This window comes from Dipodomys spectabilis, unplaced genomic scaffold (assembly GCF_019054845.1).
Source record: "Dipodomys spectabilis isolate Male_0828 unplaced genomic scaffold, ASM1905484v1 ptg000051l, whole genome shotgun sequence".
NCBI classification, from domain to species: Eukaryota; Metazoa; Chordata; class Mammalia; order Rodentia; family Heteromyidae; genus Dipodomys; species Dipodomys spectabilis.
This window is the reverse complement of record NW_024870728.1, coordinates 6,951,150-6,972,294: the sequence shown is the minus strand read 5'-3', so window position 1 is coordinate 6,972,294 and position 21,145 is coordinate 6,951,150. Positions and strand designations below refer to the sequence as shown.

General features: G+C 38.1%; 1 protein-coding gene across 5 annotated transcripts in view; it reads right to left on the bottom strand.

Moving 5' to 3' along the window:
* The window catches only part of Dock10 (dedicator of cytokinesis 10), a 164,606-nt gene that overhangs the window by 65,473 nt on the left and 77,988 nt on the right, over positions 1-21,145 (bottom strand). For all 5 annotated transcript variants that reach the window (XM_042679374.1, XM_042679376.1, XM_042679377.1 and 2 more), the window contains exons 14-23: positions 19,860-19,942; positions 12,489-12,611; positions 9,916-9,995; positions 7,291-7,478; positions 6,412-6,477; positions 4,453-4,545; positions 3,170-3,293; positions 2,888-3,009; positions 2,456-2,542; positions 939-1,031 (exon numbers count right to left, since the gene is read on the bottom strand). In XM_042679374.1, coding sequence (XP_042535308.1) covers positions 939-1,031; positions 2,456-2,542; positions 2,888-3,009; positions 3,170-3,293; positions 4,453-4,545; positions 6,412-6,477; positions 7,291-7,478; positions 9,916-9,995; positions 12,489-12,611; positions 19,860-19,942 — 1,059 coding nt within the window. The remainder of the gene's footprint in view (positions 1-938; positions 1,032-2,455; positions 2,543-2,887; positions 3,010-3,169; positions 3,294-4,452; positions 4,546-6,411; positions 6,478-7,290; positions 7,479-9,915; positions 9,996-12,488; positions 12,612-19,859; positions 19,943-21,145) is intronic.

Sequence of the window (21,145 nt, the reverse complement as noted above, 5' to 3'; positions counted from 1 at the left end):
ACTTCATAAAACATATGGGGTAAACTCAAATTTCCATCAACAGATGAATGGAGATAGAAACTATGGCACACCTACACAATGGAATAGTATGCTGTCTTAAGGAAAAAGAAACTCCTATCATTTTGATATCTATGAACTTGGACAACACAGTACTAAGTGAAATAAGCCAGACAAAGAACGACACATACTGCATGATCTTACTCATATGTGGAATCTAAATTAGTTGAATTCCTAGAAGTAGAATGGTGGTTGTAAGAAGCTGGGGAGAAAAATGTTGGGTGGATGTTGGCCCGAGGGTAGATAATTGCAGTCAGAATGAATAAGTTCAAGGACATACGAAGCAACATGCAACAGTGGTTATTAATGATCGCATTTTTGAACATCTCTTTGATGGTAAATTTTAAATGTTCTGACCACAAAGTAAGTATGTGTTAAGTACCTGGTAAATATGTGACATACTGTCTATCTGAATTTCCTGGATCTAGTGACTATATTGTGTATCCATATTTCAAACCATCATGTTTTGTGCATGATATATTTATATAAATTTTATCAACTCAATAAATAAGGAAACAACAATAGAATATGTTGTGTGGGTGTTTATCAGAACATGAATATGAAACTGTGGCTCCATACAGCCCCTTATCTGGCTTTATCCTTTCTCACCCTAAGCAAGGTGTTGCTGGCATGCTTCACTTAATAAGTCATAATGAACAGAATCTTATTTTCAATTCATTTTTTAATGAAAAAATCCTACTCTTTGCCTTTTGTTTTAGACAACAGATAGAACTCCTGAGAAATAGTGAAATAATCTTACTCTGAACGGGTAAGTGGTTTTGGAATCTTCAGTGGAAAGTGAATGATTTCCTTGGCTCATGGGATCTCCTTGGCCCAGGTTTACCTGGGAAACCACTGAAATGTCTTTCATGTTATGTTACCTTACAAGAGCGGATGAAGCTTGAGGTAGGTGACTGAGACATGTCCTTTTCTCTCTTTTGGCACTGTTGGAAAAATGCATTCACATGTGGATCCTGCAATAGCAAAAGAAGTATTTCTTAATGATCATGCATAAACAAGATGACAACAGTTCTAGGATGGGAGATGAGCACTTCATCTGGGTGGGTGCATACATGGACAAGTGTTTATATATTTATATATAGTCTAAGGCTAACAGAGAACTTCCATTTTCACTGGACATTCAGGCTCCACTGGAACTACAAAGCCTACTCCTTCTTACTGAAATCGCAAAGTTTTGTTGTTTTCCTTGGCCACATGACAAAGGATAAACAGTTGCCCCCTCCCGCTTGGCTGTACTATTTTTTTAAATTAATGTACCTATTTCTGTAAATGTATCTTACATATTCATTAATGTAAAGGACAGATTGCACTTTTAAATGCACACAGAGTTAGTTCTAGGCATCAAATGTCATGTCAGCCTGATAGTCAGAAGATTATGAAATAAAATTGTGAGATAATAGGGTAAAACCAACTCTCACCCTTGAAAGCCTTTTGAAAATGTCCAAATTCTACAGTGAATTGTGGACTCAGGAAATGAGAGAGAATTTGAGTGCAATTTTCTTGTTCCTGTAGTATTCAATTATTTTAGAAAAGTAGTAGAGGCATAGATTTCCCTCAGAGAAACTAACTACATGTGGTGTGGCTGGAAGGCCTAGGTAAAGAGCAAGCCTTGGGACTTAGAAACTGAGGTAAGATGGGTTTACACAATTATGAATATGGGACTAGACATGAAGACCAAATCTTGGAGCACTAGAGATTACTAGAGAAATTTTAATCACATGATCACAGGTGTGTATGTCTATAAGATATATGTGACATAAACATACATCATATGTTTAATATATATGCATGGCATGTTCACGGTACCTGGATTACCTCATTGTTCTTAGGAGATAAATATGGGCTGGAAATATAGCAAAAATTGAAAATCCAAACTTGCTTGTAACAAAAGGGGTGATTTTGTGGTAAATCAATCATGATAATAACTAATCATGTATAGAAAGCATTTTGAAGCCCATAAAGTATTTTTGTATCTACTTTTTCATTTCGAACTTTATCAAGACCTTGAGTAGAGATATTTTATTGGTATAATATTTTGAAGAGGATGTAAGTACGGTGAGCTGGGGGAGGGGTGGCGGTAGTGGTAACATGACTTGTCCAGGCCACGGAGCCAACACTTGGCTAGCTGATTTTCCAATGAGTTTCTGCCAATCTCATGGCCCTGAGGTGGCATGAAGAATTAAGACTTAGGTTTTGAGTAAATGTCTGCTGTCTTTATTTTTTTAACAGTTTAAAGTAGAAGAGACCATACTCCAAAGTCTCTATCCTCCTGTTAAATATAGTTGCAGAATTTTGGTCTGCAGTTTTATGGCATGTGGGTTCACGGAGCGACCTTGGGACTTGTGTGTCAGAGGACATGCTCATGATATAGGCTCACCTGTGTGTTCACTGTTGACACCACAAAGGTTGACACTTTGAAAAGGGGTTTGCCACCATCAACCCACTTGATGTCATTCCCGCCATGCTGTAAAAAAGAGCTTGTTATCGTCAGTGTGAAATGTTGAGAGGAAGACAATCAACAGGTTAGTGTGTGATTATTTGCTACCCTAAACCATGAACATTACCACAGAGATGGAAAAGAAAAGATTTAAGTGCTTTTGGCAGTATTGGGAATAAGACCAATAAGAACAGGGAATGCACTTATTTTTAGTAGTCATTCCTACAATCCAAACAAAGATTTTTAATTTTTGTAGTTGCTCTTTGTGAGTACAACAGACGCATACACAATGGTGCTGATATAAGTAGCAGAGAGAAAAGGAAACCCTGTGTCATTTAGCTGATACGTTTTTCTTTTCCCTTCAATTAATACCTTTCCACTTGCAGAGTCCTGAATGCTTAAGTAATGAGGTGGCAGAATCGTTGCTACTGGGATGTGATAGTCTTGAGAAGCTATCTGACAATGTTTCATCAGAGGAAGCCAAGCATATCCCACTGCACAAAGGAACGACAAAGAGAACACTTTTGAGCACAAACATCTATTTGTTCATCATGGATGAACACCAACTAAATCAGAACTTCTTAAACTGCTCCCCAACTCAAATCAAACAGATGTAAAGAAGTCATACTACTTCAGATTGCTTCCTGTCAGTACCTGAAGTTTCCAGTGCCTCCTTCTTTTTGGCGTTGGCTTTGGCATTGATGTCACATGTGACATGATAGAAAGAAAATAAAATATGGTGTTTCTCATGGAGCTGCGTTGGTAGCTCAATTTTCACCTGCAACACAGTAAATATTCCACAATGTGTCAACAGCTCTTTCCCTTCCTTTTCTTTTATCTTGTGTCTTATGTTCATGGAGGAAAATTAAGTGCATTAATTTGATATTAAGGTGGAAGATATTATTGCCAGGTTGGTTCATTAATTAATTTCAAAATAATTTATATGTGGCAAAGTATAGTGAACAGAAAAATCCCTTCCAAAGTTTCCCTTTCTGTTCAAATTCCCAGAGCCTGTGAATACCTCCCATGGCTAAAGGGGCTCTGTAGAAGCAGTTGAGTTAATGACCAGGCAATGGGAAGTTATTCCAGGTTTGTCAAGTGAATAAATTATAATCCTAAAGGTCCTTATAAAAAGGAAGGCAGGAGAGTCAAGAGTCGGAAGAAATTGAAAACAAAAGTAGGTCAAAGTGCTGAGAGTGTTGGAAAGAAATCACAAACCAAGAATGTCGGTAGGCTATCCCCTCTAGACCTTTCCAGAGCAGGTAGCCTTGATGAATTCATTTTGACCTTTATTATTAGAAATTAAATTTAATCCCCAAAGATGTTTATTACACAAGCTAGTATGCACATAGTAATTTACTATTGACTCAGTGACTCTTGTTGTTATTGTTGATTTTTTTTTTTGAGAAAGGATCTTGCTATCTAGTTTAGTCTAGCTTGTAACTTGCTACGTAGTTCAGGGTGACCTTGAGCTCTACATTCTCCTACCTCATCCCTCAAGTGCTGGAACTACAGGTTGTACCCCTGCATCACTAATGCTGTAGCACGGTGGTGGTGAAACTTCTGTCTCTGAATTCACACAATCTGGTTTGAATTCTGTCACTTGTTCATTATGGTGTCTAGGCAAAGTTATTTTACCCAAAGTTACTTTACCCATCTGAGGCTTAGTTTCCTCATCCATAAGTAGGAAGGCAATAACAGCATATCCTTCTCAGAACAGCTATGGAAATTAAATGTAATGACGCGTGTGTTGGAATAGTGTCTAGTGCCTGGCATAAAGGAGCCTTGTGTTTGCCAGAGTAGGACATATTGGAATTTGCAACATCCTACAGCAGTCGATATAGTTGATAAATCTTGGTAGGTGTCCTTAGTCTAACGAATGCCTGGGAGACCCATTCTTTCTGGTTTTCACAGGGCAGTGGAGGCCTGGTTCTTACCTCATCAGAGAAATCTGGATTCTGTGAATGATGCAGAACGGCTGTGTAGGCAGCTGATGTGAAGAGAGGTCCTCCTGGTTTTCCATAAATACACTGTTAAAAAACCAAAAGTCCAACAATTATGAGGGTCTGAAAACATCCCTACGTGGAAAAGGTCAGTTACTAATTCCAGGACAAGGACAATTTATAAGGCTGTCAAGGACCATAGTCAACACTGGACTTCTTTGATGTACTGATCTGTGTTTATTATCCAATGGAATGATGAAAAAATCTGAAGGCTTTTATCATTCAGACAGGTTTTAACAACAGAGGCAAATACTTGGACACCTCCACAATCTGAATTTTTGATTGCCATGAGGATACACACTCATTTATTCAAGGTGGATGCCTGCAGAATGGTTTCTTGAAGGGGTTATGAAACCAGTTCAGGTCTAGAATCAGGTCTTGGGTAACCACAGCCTTGGCTGGACCCTAACCCCAGAATCCAGCTGCCTGAGCTAGTATGTCAGGATCCCCACACTGCGTGCTATCTTCCCCCATCCCCATTCAGGCCAGAGGATGGGATATGGCTTCTTCAAGTCATTCACTTTAAAAGGCCCCTCAGCCTAGAGTCTCACATTGGCACACACCTGTGATGATTCTTCTCTTCTATAATTTTTCCCAACAGACTTGGCATGTTGCTGATTGGTCACTGTCTTGCTTAACGACTAACTCTACTTTATTCAACTTTTTTCCTCTCCTATGCTAGCATTGTTGTGGAGCTTGGTGCCTGTGGATACTAATGGTGGCTTGTGGTTATTGTGAAAAATTCCCTTCTTGCAAGACTGGTCATTCTCAAACCAAATAAGACGACAGACTTTCTTGGTAGCACAAACCAGAGCATGGGACTTTCATCTAACAGAGTGGTTGAAGAAACACTCTCAAATAATGGTATAGTTCGTTAGAAATTGGCTTTGTCCTTTACAATCTTGCCTCTGTTTCACAGATAGCTAAGAGCTGGCAGCTGGCCCACTAAAAATAACTTTCCCTTCTATTTTCATAGGTTGCTTTATTGTGTGAATACTCTAAAGTGAAAACAGACCATAACAAGTATAAACTCTTCCAAAACGATGGGCAGCTGCACTTTTAGACGTACACAGTTCATACGAATTTCACAGTTTTATTGAATCCTGGACTCGGCGACTAGGACTTATTTCCCAGAGCTGTCTTCCAAGTCTTGGGCATGTGTCCACAGCACCTTCCACCAATATGTGCTGAGCATCCTCGAGCTCAGAGTATTAGACACCGGGTTGTTACGGCAGCCTTCTGCTCAACCTCACGGATGCTGGCTGGGACGTGCAGCTTTAGGTCAGTATGCTGAGGGGAGAAGCAGGCTACCTATGGAAAGCTCAGATTTCTTCAGAGTGCAAACTCTGTATTTATTTTATACCAGAATGGCCTCCCTACCCCCACCAAATCATGAACAGTGTACAGTAGAGCTAGGAGGCTTACTTTCTAATGATTGCTGTTAAGCCAGGCACATTTTAGGAAATTAGGAAATCTCAAACAACGTGTGTGTGTGTGTGTGTGTGTGTGTGTGTGTGTGTGTGTATGTGTGTGTGTGTGAGCATGTGTGTGTGTAACTCAGGGCTTCCTTAGCTTTTTGCTCAATGATGGTACGCTACTAATTGAGCCATAGTTCTACTTCAGGCTTCCTTGCTGGTAAATTAGAAATGAGTCTTATAGACTTTTATGCCAGGACTGATTTAGAATCTCAATCATCAGAAATCAGCATTTTGAGTAGCTAGGATTACACATGTAAGTCACAGGTTATAAAAAGAAAATTACTAGATTATAGAACAAATGTATTAGATCCCTCCTTTTTTCACCCACATATCAACATCTCCATCCCCCCAGTGACTTCAAGGACAAGACACTTGCCTTCCCTCTTTATTTCCCTACCCTAGCTGACTTGCTCACCTTCACAGGCTTGGCCCCTTCTTCATCAGAGTTTTTGAATTCAATACACACGGTAATATTTCGTGCCTGAAATTATAGTGAGGGAACATGGAAATTATAATTTCCCTTTAAAAGACACACCAACACAATCTATGTGCCTAAAATAAGTCACCTCTAATTAAGTCTGAAAAATGCAGAATAACCAACATTTTCCTAGGGACATTATCCACAGTTTTCAGAAATAGCAAAACGATTTGGGGAGATTTAAAAGAAAGAACTTACACTGAAAGGGGCAGGCATGCTATTTTGAGAGCATTATAAGAAATGATAAAAATGGTCTAGATCAAATTTATTTAGGGCTTATTTCAGAAATGATTATTAATGTGCTCAAAAGTTTAAGATGAACAATTCTAAGACAAATCTTTGGTAGCTTTGTAAGATGATACTAAATATTAAACTGTTCATCTTAAATTTTTTTTTTGTACTGGCACTGGGGCCTGAACTCAGGGCCTTTACTCTTGCTTGGCTGTTTTGCTCAAGTCTGGCACTCAACAACCATACTTCCACTCCCTTTTTTTTTTTTTTTTTTTTTTTGCTGGTTAGTTGGACATAAGAATCTCATGGATTTCTTTGCCTGGGGTCTGGCTTCAAACCTAGATCCTCAGATCTTAGCCTTTTGAGTAGGCAGGATTACAGGCATGATCTACCAGTGCTCCACTTCAACTGAAACCATAAAATGAAGTCTATGATGAACCCACCCCTTGGTAGGCATTTTTCTCTGTGTGATTTTCTATTGCAAGTGTGGTCCCCAGTTATTTGTAGTTGCCTGTGCACCAGTTCATCTTGAGTGGTCTAAATGTGGTAAAGATAAATATGAAATCTCAGAAACACATGTCGTACCTTATTGAAACATTTCTGGCTATCATACTTGAGGTGTCTGGGGTAAATGTAAATCTGATTTTTGTATACTCTATAAGGACGGCAATGCTTTGTTGAGTCATAAATAAATTCTTCTACTTCCACCGTTGGTTCAGATTGAGCCATCAGGTTGAAAGGCTTGACAGGGATAAAGGACGATGTTACACAGTCTTAAAAAATCAGAAAATAAGAATTGGTCATTTAATAGGGTTCTTTTTAAGTGAACAATCTTTAACATATTTTAAAACGAATCCACCATTCAAAATCAAAACTGCATCTTTGTATATCAACTGATGCTATGGGATATTTGTAGGATGTGGGCATTATAGATAATCGAGTTATCTACTTCATATAAAAACTCATAACTGAAACACCTAGTACATCTTTTAGATGGATTTATAACTCTTTTCTTTGTCTAAAGTTACTCTTTTCCATACTCTAAAAGTAAAATTTTTATATTTCATGTTGTTGTCATTGTTGCATGTAAGCAGGGTCTCATTTATGTAGACCAGGCATATCTTAAACTCTCTATGTGGCTTAGGTTGGTCTCAAACACCTGACTTGGTTGCTTCAGCTTCTTGATTCATCACACCACTATGCTCAGCTAAAAAGTACCAACCCTCTGAACACACACACTAGATTTTATAAGGACTAATCCACTGACTTCTACTATACCTTGCTACTCAAGATACTGAGATCTGAAAGACAGTGGTTTGAAGCCAGCCTGGGCAGAAAACTCTGTGAGACTCCTTCTATAGTTAATCAGAAAAATGCTGGACTGGCAGTATGGCATAAGTGATGCGATGTTCGCTGTGAACAAAAAAGCCAAGTAAAGGCTCAAGACTCTAAGTTCAAGCTCCAGTACCCATATAATAATAATAATAATACAAGAAGACTATAGATGTTAGAAAATGTCCAATGGGACTATACTGATGGTATCAGATGGATTAATACTTAATTTTCTCTGTGGAATGATTTCACAGTGAGGGCCTAAAGGCCTTCTTCTGAGATTTGTTATATTTTATTTTCTGTTGAATTTTCCAACTTTTAAAACCTAACTTTGTAAAAAAGGAAAAGAAAGAAAGGAAGAATGAAAGAAAAAGAAAAAAATAAGGAAAGAAAGGAAGGAAGGAAAAACCATTAGGGAGCTGTAAATCAAAACCACTGTCACTAAACAGTTTGAAGGCTGAAGTTGTGGCAGGAAAAGCGATCAAGTTGTCCAACCTTCCCTCACCCCATCAGGAAGCTTCCAGCACTCAGATAAAGCAGGAAGATTACCTAGGTGTGTCTGTGCATCAGATAACTACTTTTTCCAAAAATCAGTTATAAAGTATTTTCATTATCTGCTCAGATTTCCCTAATACTCTACAAGGATTTCAAAGAGAGCATTTAGCTACTTCTTTCCTTGTGTTTCTTTTCCATAAGGAATAAAAGCCCAATTCTCCCAAAATCAGGTAGAAGAAATAGCAAATAATAGCCTTGGTGCTTTTTATTTTTATTTTTTTAACACCAATCAATATAAAAATGATTTGGAGTGAGGGCTTAAGTTAGAATACACATTATGTTTCACATTAAAATGATTTGTGGGAAACTACAAGAATGGAAAACCTTCATAGTGCTAATGGGTATCCAGATATCCTGTGCTAATAGCCCGCTCCATGCCTGCCATTCTATAGAGGGAATCTTAACACACTCTAAATGGTGAAGCCCCAGATTCTGAAATTCTAATTTTCACTGACACATGCAGGTTTTATGCTACATTCTACAAAACACAGGTCTCCTCTGTATAGTGGGTGACTGAGAATATTTCAGTTGTAAGCAGAACATGGCCCTGGGGGGGGGGGGTACATATTTAGTGCCACCCTAAGCAGCATAGTGGGATAGCATCAAGCCTCTGTTTTAAGTGGCAGGAATTGAATAGAATATATATTCTTCCATTATGAGCTATCAGTCTGTAGGAGCCTGAGTCGCCTTGTTTTTATCCTGATCTTATCCTAGCGTCTCCAGGGATTTTGGTTGCTGCTCTTGATGTTTTTTTTTTTTTTTTTTATAGTTTTTGAGGTACTGGAGATAGAATGTAGGGCCTCCTGTTTGCTAGGCAAACACTCTACCAATTGGGTTGTCTCTACTTCTTTTTGTTGAGAGAGAGAGAGAGAGAGAGAGAGAGAGAGAGAGAGAGAGAGAGAGAGAGAGGATCTTCCTAATTTTGCCCAGGATGGCTTTGACCTCATGATTTTCCTGTCTTTCCCCCACAAATAACTAAGTTCACAGGCTTATACTATCAGGACAGCTTTCTCCAGGATTTCAAAGATTAAATGCTACTATCTTGTTGAGAATTAAATACACATTTTCACACCAATTAATTGCTATGCTACCCAGAATATTCTCTTAGATGACAATACTCATTCTTTGTCTTAAAGAAAAAAATAAGAATTCCAAAATTACTAGAGTATAATGAATTCCATTTCCACTTTGAATACAAACAACCTACATACACCTTGTGTTATAACCAACCAGTTCATCACCCCCCCAAGAAAACAAAACAACCCAAAACAACCCAGTATATAATCAGAATGCTACATGTAAATTGTGACATCATCATCATACTTGGATGTTCCAAAGGAATGTTGTCAACAACGATATCCAGGCTTCCAGGGATTGTCTGCATTTTGCTTATCCGGTCAGCCCTGTGAAAGTATACCAGCATGCACACACACACACACACACACACACACACACACACACACACACACACACGTATTATTTTCAACAAAAAGCAATCTACTGTAATTCTCAGCTTTATCAAGGGTAGGTATTAGACCTCAAATAATCTGTGATGCATTGTCTTTGCTAGCTTAGCTTTTGTAAACTAAAATTAATGTGCCATTGTATGAGCATAAGTTTAAAAAAACAAGGAGGAATCAACTTACAGATAGTCTAAAGAAGATTGTAAATTTATTAATTCTTACTCCACTTATATGAATGGCAACCAAGTATAATAGTAAGTATATAGTTTTGTTAACAAAAGGTGCTCAAATTAGGCAATTTGAGTTCACAGTGAGTGTCAAGTTTTGGAAGCAAGGAACCTTTGGTACAGGTGCTAAGAGGCTGCATCTGCCCTCTTTATTAACAAACAAGGACAGGAATCTCCCTCTCACCCCTCCAGCGTCTGTGTGCCAACTGTGTTTAACACTTATCTTCACCCACATGCTTTCCCTGACCCCGAGTTCTTGTATCCCCTTCCTTCCTTCACTATGCAAACCATCTCCCCAATCTTCCTCTCCAGCAGCGTGGAAGCTGCTGAGTATCATATCCCTCAGGAAATCTACTTCCATAGAAAATGTAGCGAGGGCTTCTGAATCAGCTCCTCTCAGGCTTGGAATGCTCAATGCTAAAACTTTGGCATTTTGGGTGCCAGTGTTGAATGTGGCTAGTATGAAAAATTAAACTTTATCAACTTAACATTAAACAAATGATACTAAACATAAGGCTAATAAGTACTCAATGTTCATCACTTCCTAATTACTTTACAACGTGATGAGATTATCTGTGCTTTTCAGGTTGTTTGCATTTCATTGTGATAGAAATATTATTTACTGCTGGCCACATCTTTTCCCAGCCCTGTGGTTCAGGTAGGACCCACTAGTAGCTTGAAATCAGCAACACAGGAGAATTTTCAGGATGGAAATTGGCCATCAGTATAATCTAGCTCTATTTTGTTTTCCACTTAGAGAGTCATTTGTTAGACACTTAGTATCACACCACTTAGAATTAATGCCATGTGGTGTGAAATTTCCACAAGAGAAGTTAATGCCAGCATTATATTGTGTATTCTAGATGTGGCTTAAATGTTACTGTGATGGCTTTTTTTTTGCTAGTCTATTTCTTCTCTTTGTATCAGTTCACTCCCCAAATTTGTTGCCTACTCCCATCTGCTCAGTATGTCAACTAGTAAAGTGGCAAAAACAACCCCACAAAACCCTCTATTTTCTCACAGTGGTTTGGATAGCCTTGCAAAAATCCTTTGTGGACTTTTAGGCCTCAATGTGTGAGGAGGAAAGGGAAGGAAGGTCTCTTTGTGGTTGGAGCACTTAGATTAGATCACAGAAACGTCAAGTTGATTCAGGATTTTATGTTGCATCTTTGTTTGGCTTTCTAAAGCCCTCCAGAATAAAAAGAACAGTGGTAAAACCTTGCTTTCAGTGAAATAGAAGCCTACTGAATACTGGTGCTGCAGAAATATGAATCATACTTGGTTCATAAACACCATATTGCTTTTGTTGTGGAAAGGAGATGGCTAATTCTTAGGTGGGAAGGTAGAAAGGTAATATTTAGGAACAGAGGGTATTAGAGTATAGTTTAACAAACAGTTTTATCATTATCAATGTTGGATTATGATTCGCTTAAAAGTGTGACAGTTACATATTTTTTCCTCTTAGCACTAATTCTGTTCTTTCCTGAAAGTCTTTGTAAGATATAAATATGGTGATTGATTAGACTCACAGCAGTATAATATGATGGAGAAGAGGCAAGAGCCCCAGCCCCCAGGCCCTTCGGTTCTCCCAGCCAACTGTCGGCACCAACTGGCATTGCCTAAACGAGCTATCTTGGAAATGGATCATCTGGCCCAAGATGACTCCCCACCCCACCATTCTCCTGGGTGGAAGGGACAAGCTCCCACTGTAGAATAAGAGATGTCGCTTCAAACTACTAAATAGGTGCTCTGTTACACAACTATAGATAACTGATGTAGTCCAATGTGCTATGGTTTTTTTCCCCATATAATTCTAGTGAAGTCACCTTGATTCTCAGTATGGAGAATCAAACCCAAGGGTTGCTAAGCAAGCAGTCTACCACTTGAGCTATACCCCCACCCCTTTGTATTTATTTTGCATTATTTGAGACAGGGTATCATTAACAACTTGGCCTATGCCATTGCTTTGAACTTGAAATCTTTCTGTCTCTGCATACTGAGTAACTGGGATTACAGGTGTGTACCACCCATACACAAAAAACTGTGTGGACTTGGGTGCAATCATCAGAAAACCATCAGCTTCTGGAGAAGTTTGGACAATTGAAACTAAAGTCAAGAGGTCTTTTTACATAGACCAAATAAATCAACACTGGCATTACTGTTGGCCTACATTAATTTAGTGTCCATTTCCACCACCCAAACATACCTCCTATAATCTGATACTAGTTTAAGGAGGTCCTCAGTTGAAATCTTGCTGCTTTCTTGTCTATACAATGGTGAAAATCTTGAGTCTCTGTCCACATTTCCCTGGTTGTCCTTAAAAACTGATCTGAAAGAAAACAATATTTCTTCAAGTTAGTATTTGGTTACTGTTTACGAAATTATGTTTCTAAGGTGACTAAATTAGTGAAATTTCCTCCTTATAATGGAAAAAACTCTAAAAGTTACAAAATAAAAATTGAAGGAAAGTTCCTGAGCAAAAATTTTATTTCTATGCTAGGTTTTTGTTATGTCTCATTTATTTGCAACTCTATATATCTAAAGTGGCAGTAGTCCATATTACATATTGGTATTATTTTATGACCACTTACCTATAATAATATATCAAAGGGTTGGTTAAAGGGGAATAGAGGAAAACAGAAATGTATGTTTTTACATGCATGTGCTGGTCCTGGGGCTTGACTCAAGGCCTGGATACTGTATCTAAGCTTCTTTTGCTCAGGACTAGTGCTCTACCACTTCAGTCACAGCTTTTTGCTGGTTAATTGGAGATAAGAGTCTCAGAGACTTTCCTACCAAGGCTGGCTTCGAACTGATCCTCAGATATAAGCCTCCTCAGATGCTAGGAATGCAGGCCTGACCTGTAAGATAGCCTAACTGGGTAAGACAGGACCATTCACTGGGGTGACACCATTAAGACTTAAAGGAACAGGAGAGAGATAAGCCTGTGTATGTGGACACAGGGTCAGGGTGACTTTCACGAGACTTTTTTTGTGGTTATAAATGGGTCCATGTCCTGGCTTTTAGGAAAGAGATAAAGACAAATGCAGAACATGAGTTACATATTTTCATGAAATAAGGATAACACTATGAGCTGAGCCATGTTTTCTTCCTTGATCCATTTCATTGGCACCATATGACTTAGCTAAAATACAGAAATTGTCATTGTCCATGAATTAGCTAAAATACAGAAATTGTCTTTGTCCAATATAGTATTGCCATGCTAGTTACATGTATGTCTAGCCATACATCTATCCACCTAACATCTATCTATCTATCTATCTATCTATCTATCTATCTATCTATCTATCTATCTATCTATCTATCTATCATCTATCTATTTGTTATGCTTAGAATTCAGGTTCTCTATCTTCCAAAATTTATTGTACATATTTTCTTTCTTTTTTTTTTTTTTTGGGTCCGGTTGTAGGGCCTGAACTCTGGGCCTGGGCGCTATCCCTCAGCTCTTCAGCTCAAGGCTAACGCTCTACCATTTGAGCCACAGAGCCACTTCCGGCTTTTATTTTTTTACTTATGTGGTGCTGAGGAATCGAACCCAGGGCCTCAGGCATGCAAGGCAAGGGCTCTACCACTCAGCCAATTTCCCAGCCACTATTGTACATATTTTCAAAGAAAAAGTAAATCCATACATAATTCCTTTTTCTTCAATGTCAGAAAAGTGCTAAATTTTTAATTTCCTTCTGAAGTGGGGGCCTTAATTATAAAGTGTATCATTATTTAAATAAACCAAGTATTTCAGTAAATAGGCTGTAATGGTCATAGGAAAGGTTATATTATCTTAGGATTTACTGTAGCATAACACAGGAAATAAGCCTGAAATTTATCAAAATGGTATATTTTTAGACTTTAAGCTATCTCCTTATTTTTCCTTGTCAAGGAATGACTGAAGGGAAACAAAAAGTCCTTCTATCAAGTAACATTGGGAAGACAGAATAAAACGCTGAACTTGAAAATTGCTGTTACTTAAGTATTTTACAGACCTTTTGTTCAAGCATGTGACTTGTTGAAACTCATCTATTTCCCAACAAGAGAGGAAGTTAATCTGAGCTCAAGTAACACATTTTAAATGAACAGGTAACTTCAACTACATTAATAAGTGTGAGCTGTGTAGCCTGTTTCTCTCATATTCATAGCTTTAGGATAGACTGTCATAACAGAGATGAAGTACACAACTCCCTGGAGAAAGTGTGCACATAGGGCCAAACAACCTGTCCTGATAATCCGCAAATATAGTCATTGGAAAGGGATCAAAGAACAGACTCATTACACAGACAGTTTCAGGATGGCTGGGACATGGTACGCACAGTTCCAACGGACACAATTGAGCAATGATTAGTTTATTATGAAGATCTCAGAAACCTGGCATTTGAGGTAAGACCAGAGAGAGCGTGTGTGTTTAGCCAAAGGAAAAGAAGTTTAGGTTTCATGCTAGCTGCAATCAGAAACAGCACAAATAACTAGGATAGACAAAAAAAATCACACTTGTAGTTTGTTTATCTCCTTTATCTGTTTCTTCTGTCTGTCTCTACCTCTGTTTTTCTCTGTCTCTCTATCGCTCTCCAGATATAAAAATAAGCCTCAGATTAATTGCAAACCAAATGTTGGCCACAATGCCAAGCATCTGTGTGCTACAGTAGGTGGGATGATTACATCTGGTATAAACATGGTTATAAGCATTATTATTGATGTTCCCATTTTAATGACAGTTGGTTTGTAAGCACCAGAATTTTTAAGGGACACTTAAAATTACCCTGTGAAACACAAAGGCAGCTAGAAGATACAATTGGAAAGAAAGTAGTCAGAGAGTGAGCAGAATCAACAAGGTATTAAAGTAGATCAGGAAGCTATTGGATCTTGAACTTTTTTTGTGGTTAGCTAATCTAAGGGACCTAGTATATCTTGGTTAGGACTGCACTCCTAATCATTTTCTTCATTTGTCAGACAAATTATGTAAGTTCAAGTTACATTTTTATATACAAATTGAGGATCTCTACCATTTCCTAACCAAACACCAAACCACTAATCCGGCATGAATATAGGATGAATTTGTGGTTTTGTTGGCTTTCTTAGTAATAATTACTTTAAGAGCTATCAGCCCCTCTAGAACCTTCATTTCTCTCCCTTATAGCTTATTTTATGACACAATTTCAAAGTAGGAGTGTTTATTCTCCTAATGTCTCAGGTTCTTTCAAGAATAGATCATTCTTTTTTTTTTTTTCATTACCCCATGTGTTTCTCCAAGTGGACTATTCTTTATAGCCTTTGTAATATTTTTTACTTTTCTTACAGTATTTTTTATTTTTATTTTTTCCACAATGATAATCATCATTATCTTAATCTACAAAGCTTATGAATTCTATGAATTCCAACAATAAAACTATTTCTTACAAATTGGGTGATATGTATATTTATTTCCTTTTGCTTAGTATCAGCTGGACCCTTACAGTGAAAATGTGTTTGCAACTGTACTACACTATCACAATATTGGAATATTTTACTTTGTCAAAGAACAGCTTGTCTCTACTTTCCACACCAAGTTTTCTAGTAAGATCTGAGAATTCTTAGCAATATGAAAATATTTGACCTGTAAATTGCAGCTAGTTAGCCTTTTTATCAATATTTACGAGAAGAAATAAAAACCATCAAATGTAAAAAAATGTATAAATAACATTTTTTAAAATGTGAAATGTTCTAGCATTAGTTATCCTTGTGTAAGAAAGACAGACAGAGAAAAAGACAATAATGTTCATGTTTTGTGTGTGTGTATGTGTGTGTGTGTGTGTGTGTGTGTGCTGGCATTGGGGCTTAGACTCAAGGTCTGGGCACTGTCTTTTAGCTTTTTAACTCAAAATTATTGCTTCTCTGCCAGTTCAGGTACATGTCCATTTTTTGGTTAGTTGGAAATGGTAGTCTGATACATTCTCCTGCCTAAGCTGGATTCCTTGTTATCCTCAGATCTCAGCTTCCTGAGAGTTAGGATTGGAGACATGAGCCATTGTGGTTGTGTCTGGCTATTCATGATATATACTTTATGCCAAATGATTTTTGAATTTGAAATAACACACTATGAGGCAAATATTATCTTTTCCAATTTATAGATAGAAACCCTGTGACTTGGAGAAGGAATCTTGCCCAAGTAGTTCTTGTGTAAACTGTTTGTTGGGCTCTGGGAGTAGGTTCTTTTTTTAAAATTTTATTTTCTTGTAAAGATACAATACAGAGAGGTTACATCAGTAAGGTAATGGGTATACTCCTTGTCAAGCATTGCTACCCCTTCCTTTGTTTTTCTCCTACTATCCCTTCTCTTGCTACAGGGCTACCTGAGGGCAAACTAATTCCTGGAGACACTTGAGTATGTCTTGGGTTTACAGATGCTGAAAGTTCCACATTTCTCTTTCTTTATCTGCTAGTCCTCAATTTTAAATATGACCTTAAAACTATGACAAACATTGTCAACTTTAGTTTGAATATACTCATCATGAAGAACTGTGTGATTTCTTCTTCCTTTAAGAAATTCTTGTACCAATTCTTACACCAATGAAAACGATTGAGAAGGACAAGAGCAGTCGATGTTTAAGTACACTCTAAGTGTAAATTTGGTTCCTGCTGCAAAGGCTGTGTGTCTGAGTGATTGAGTCATTGTTAGTGCCCACAGACCACAGCATTTCTATTATAGTCACTGAAATGGGAAAATTTGGTAGTGTTAATTTGAAACTTTAACAATCAATCTGATGACTTCATTTGGACCCACAGATCCAATCTCTACACATAGGTGAGAGTGTACATCTGTATAGGAAATCAGAATGCATTCCTCAGAATTTTTTTTATTTTTTGTGAACATACTGTACAGAGGGGTTACAATTACATGGGCAAGATAATGAGTACATTTCTTATCAAGCATTGCAGCCTCCTCCTTTGTTTACCCTTCCCATCCATTCCCAGCCTCCCCCCGTCCCCCCGCCCAAATCTCCCCCCCGCCCGCGCATCCTCAGAATTTTTTACACATCAGATTTTCAGTACTGGCATAATATCAATGCTTTTGTTAAATCAAATATGCCTAATAAACAGCTTTTGATTTTGATTTGGTATCTACAAACTCACACTGCATGTAGTCAGGGCCTTCTAACATAAGATCTCTTGCTAAGTTATTTTCTGAGATGTATGTCTCCAGATGTGGAACATTAAAAATAATAGATAATGCTGGGTGCTGGAATCCTAGCTATTCAGAAGGTTGAGATCCGAGGATCATGGTTGGAAGCCAGCCCGGGCAGGAAAGTTTTCAAGACTCTTATCTCTGATTAACTGCAAAGCACCAGAAGAGGAGCTATGGCACAAGTGGTAGAGCACCAACCTTGAGCAAAGCAATTCAAAGCAGTTCAATGATGGTGCCCAGGCCTTGAGTTCAAGCCCCAACACTGTCATGCATGCACCATCGTGTGTGTGCATGCGTGTGCACGCACACACATACACACACAGGTAAGACAAAGGTATGCAAAATGGAAATTTCTAAGAAACACACTCAGGTCCTGAGTTTAAGCCTCAGTACTGGTACATAAAAAATGGGAGCTTCCCTGGATTGGAAAGATTAACATCGTGAAAATGGCAATACTTCCAAAAGCTATCTACAAATTCAATGCGATACCTATCAAAATTCCAACCTCATTCTTCAAGGAAATAGAAGAGGAAATCCAAAAATTCATATGGAACAATGAAAGACCCCGAATAGCAAAAATGCTCCTCAACGGAAAGAACACTGCTGGTGGAATATCAATACCAAATTTCAAACTCTATTATAAAGCCATAGTAATCAAAACAGCTTGGTATTGGCATAAGAACAGACCTCAGGACCAATGGAATAGAATTGAAAACCCAGAAATGAACCTACAGACCTATAGCCAACTAATCTTCGATAAGGGAGCTAAAATAATAGAATGGAAGAAAGACAGCCTCTTCAGTAAATAGTGCTGGCAAAATTGGTTAACTACTTGTAGAAAACTAAAGCTAGATCCTTATATATCACCCTGCACCAGAATCAACTCCAAATGGATCAAAGACCTCGGAGTCAAAGCAGACACTCTGAAAACATTACAGGATGGAATAGGAGAAACCCTAGGTCTCCTTGGCACAGGCCGAAATTTTCTTAATAGAGACCCAGAAACACAACAAATCAAAGAAAAGTTGGACAAATGGGATTGCATGAAGTTGCAGAGCTTCTGCATGGCAAAGGACATAGCTAGCAAGATCAATAGAAAGCCCACAGATTGGGAGAAGTTCTTCACTAGCCATACAACAGACAAGGGTCTCATATCTAAAATATACTTGGAACTCAAAAAATTAAATCCCCCAACAACAAATTCTCAAAGAAACAACTGCCCAATAAATAAGTGGGCTAAAGACTTGAAGAGAAACTTCTCTGAAGAAGAAAGAAGGAAGGCAATAGACACATGAAGAAATGCTCAACCTCCCTAGCCATAAAAGAAATGCAAATCAAAACAACATTGAGATACCACCTCACCCCAGTTAGAATGGCTATAATCAAGAACTCTAACAACAACAGATGCTGGAGGGGATGTGGACAGAAGGGAACCTTACTTCATTGTTGGTGGGAGTGTAAACTTGTTCAACCACTTTGGAAAGCAGTATGGAGGTTCCTCAAAAGACTTCACATAGAGCTCCCCTATGACCCAGCAATCCCACTTTTGGGCATTTACCCAAATGTTTACAAACAAGACCACACTAAAGCTACCAGCACAACTATGTTTATTTCAGCATTATTTGCCATAGCTAAGATATGGAACCAACCCAGATGCCCCACAGTAGATGAATGGATCAAGAAAATGTGATATATATACACAATGGAATTCTATGCCTCCATCAGAAAGAATGACATTGCCCCATTTGTTAGGAAATGGAAAGGCTTGGAAAAAATTATATTAAGTGAAGTAAGCCAGGCCCAAAGAAACATAGGTCCCATGGTTTCCCTTATTTGCAATATCTAGTAAATGTATGAGTCAAGCAGAAAAGGTCAGATAATGTGATGTTAGGAAAATGAACCCTTAGATATCTATTTAAATGTTTTTTTTTCTTTCATGCATTTGTTTCTAACTCATTTATAAGGTGATTTCTTTGTTGCTTTGTATGTCCCTCCCCCACAGGATAACCCCTGCTTTCACTATATTTGATGTCGGTATAATTTGTGGAGGAGATGGGGAAAAACAAGTCGTTTAAGGAAACAGGTGGACCCGTTGCAACTATGAGAAGTACAAGTTGTCATGTCGAAAACGAACTTTACAACTTTGGTGCGGGCGGTGGGGGGGGTGCGGGGTGGATTGGGTGGGGGGGTAGGGGGAGGCTGGGAAGGGATGTGAAGGGTAAACAAAGGAGGAGGCTGCAATGCTTGATAAGAAATGTACTCATTATCTTGCCCATGTAATTGTAACCCCTCTGTACAGTATGTTCACAAAAAATAAAAATAAAAATTAAAAAAAAATGGGAGCTTCCAATGTAGACTGCAAATAATGTATTTCTATTCTGTTGGTTGTGGTAGATAACTTACCTCACTGCCCAGGCAAATGGCATGCGGTATTTCCCCAACTTGCTACAGAAGTGTCTGTTGGATTTGAGTATCTTTTGTGCAAACTAAAGGAGAAAATTGAGATATTCTTTAGGAACAGACCTTTATTAACAATACATATGAAATACTATTTAATAATTTTCATATTATCTAGTATTGAAGCTGTAGATTTTTGTCAGATTCTATATGATATCTTTCGTCCTCAAACTATTGTAGATCATGATTATTTCTATTTAGTATGAAAATTCTAAATGTAAAATGTATCATGTTTTTGAATATCAACTGTTTTCTCCTTCTTCTTATTCTTCTTCCCTCCCTTCCTTCCTTCCTTCCTTCCTTCCTTCCTTCCTTCCTTCCTTCCTTCCTTCCTTCCTTCCTTCCTTCCTTCCTTCCTTCCTCCTCCCTTTCTCCCTCCCTCCCTCCCTCCTTTCCATCCTTCAATCCTTCCTTCCTTCCTTCTCTCTTAAAATCATAATATATTCAATGGACAACAGAAACAAATTTATAATCACAGTCAATACCATATCTTTGTTTTGATTGAATGAAGTCAGTAGGCTTATTCTCTAAAGAATGTTACGGGCCATATTGCCTCTGACACACTTTTCAACCCCGTTGCTACAGTAGGAAAGTAGCCATGTCCATGGATGAACCAATCAGTATTCTTTTCAGTGCTGTATACTGAAACCAGGGCTCCATACAAATTAGGGTATAAATAAATGAATCTGACCTTGTTTTAATTAAACTTTATTTACAAAAGCAAATGGGTCCAGGTACCAGTGGCTCATGCCTGTAATCCTAGCTACTCAGGAGGCTAAGATCTGAGGATCACAGTTCAAAGCCATCTGGGGCAGGAAAAGTCGGTGAGACTCTTATCTCCAATAAACAAACCACTAAGAAAACTACAAGTGGCACTGTGGCTCACGTGGTAGAGCACTAGCCTTGAGCTGAAGAGCTGAGGGACAGCACTTAGGCCCAGAGTTCAAGTACCACGACCAACAATAAAACAAAACAAAACAAAACAAAAGCAGATGGATTTTGCATGAACAGGTAGTTTGCCAAATGTTGAAATAAGAGACTCGGTAAAATCTGTTAAACTTTACCCTAGGTTTTTATAATATCCAAATTTAATTCTTAGGAGCTACTTTCTTGATGTATTACTTTTGCATGGAAAATAAATTAGTTTTATATTTATTCTGAAACATCAATAACACATAATTTCATCATTTAAAAGTACAGTAAGAGCAAGTGGACTTTACCTATAGTTCTGT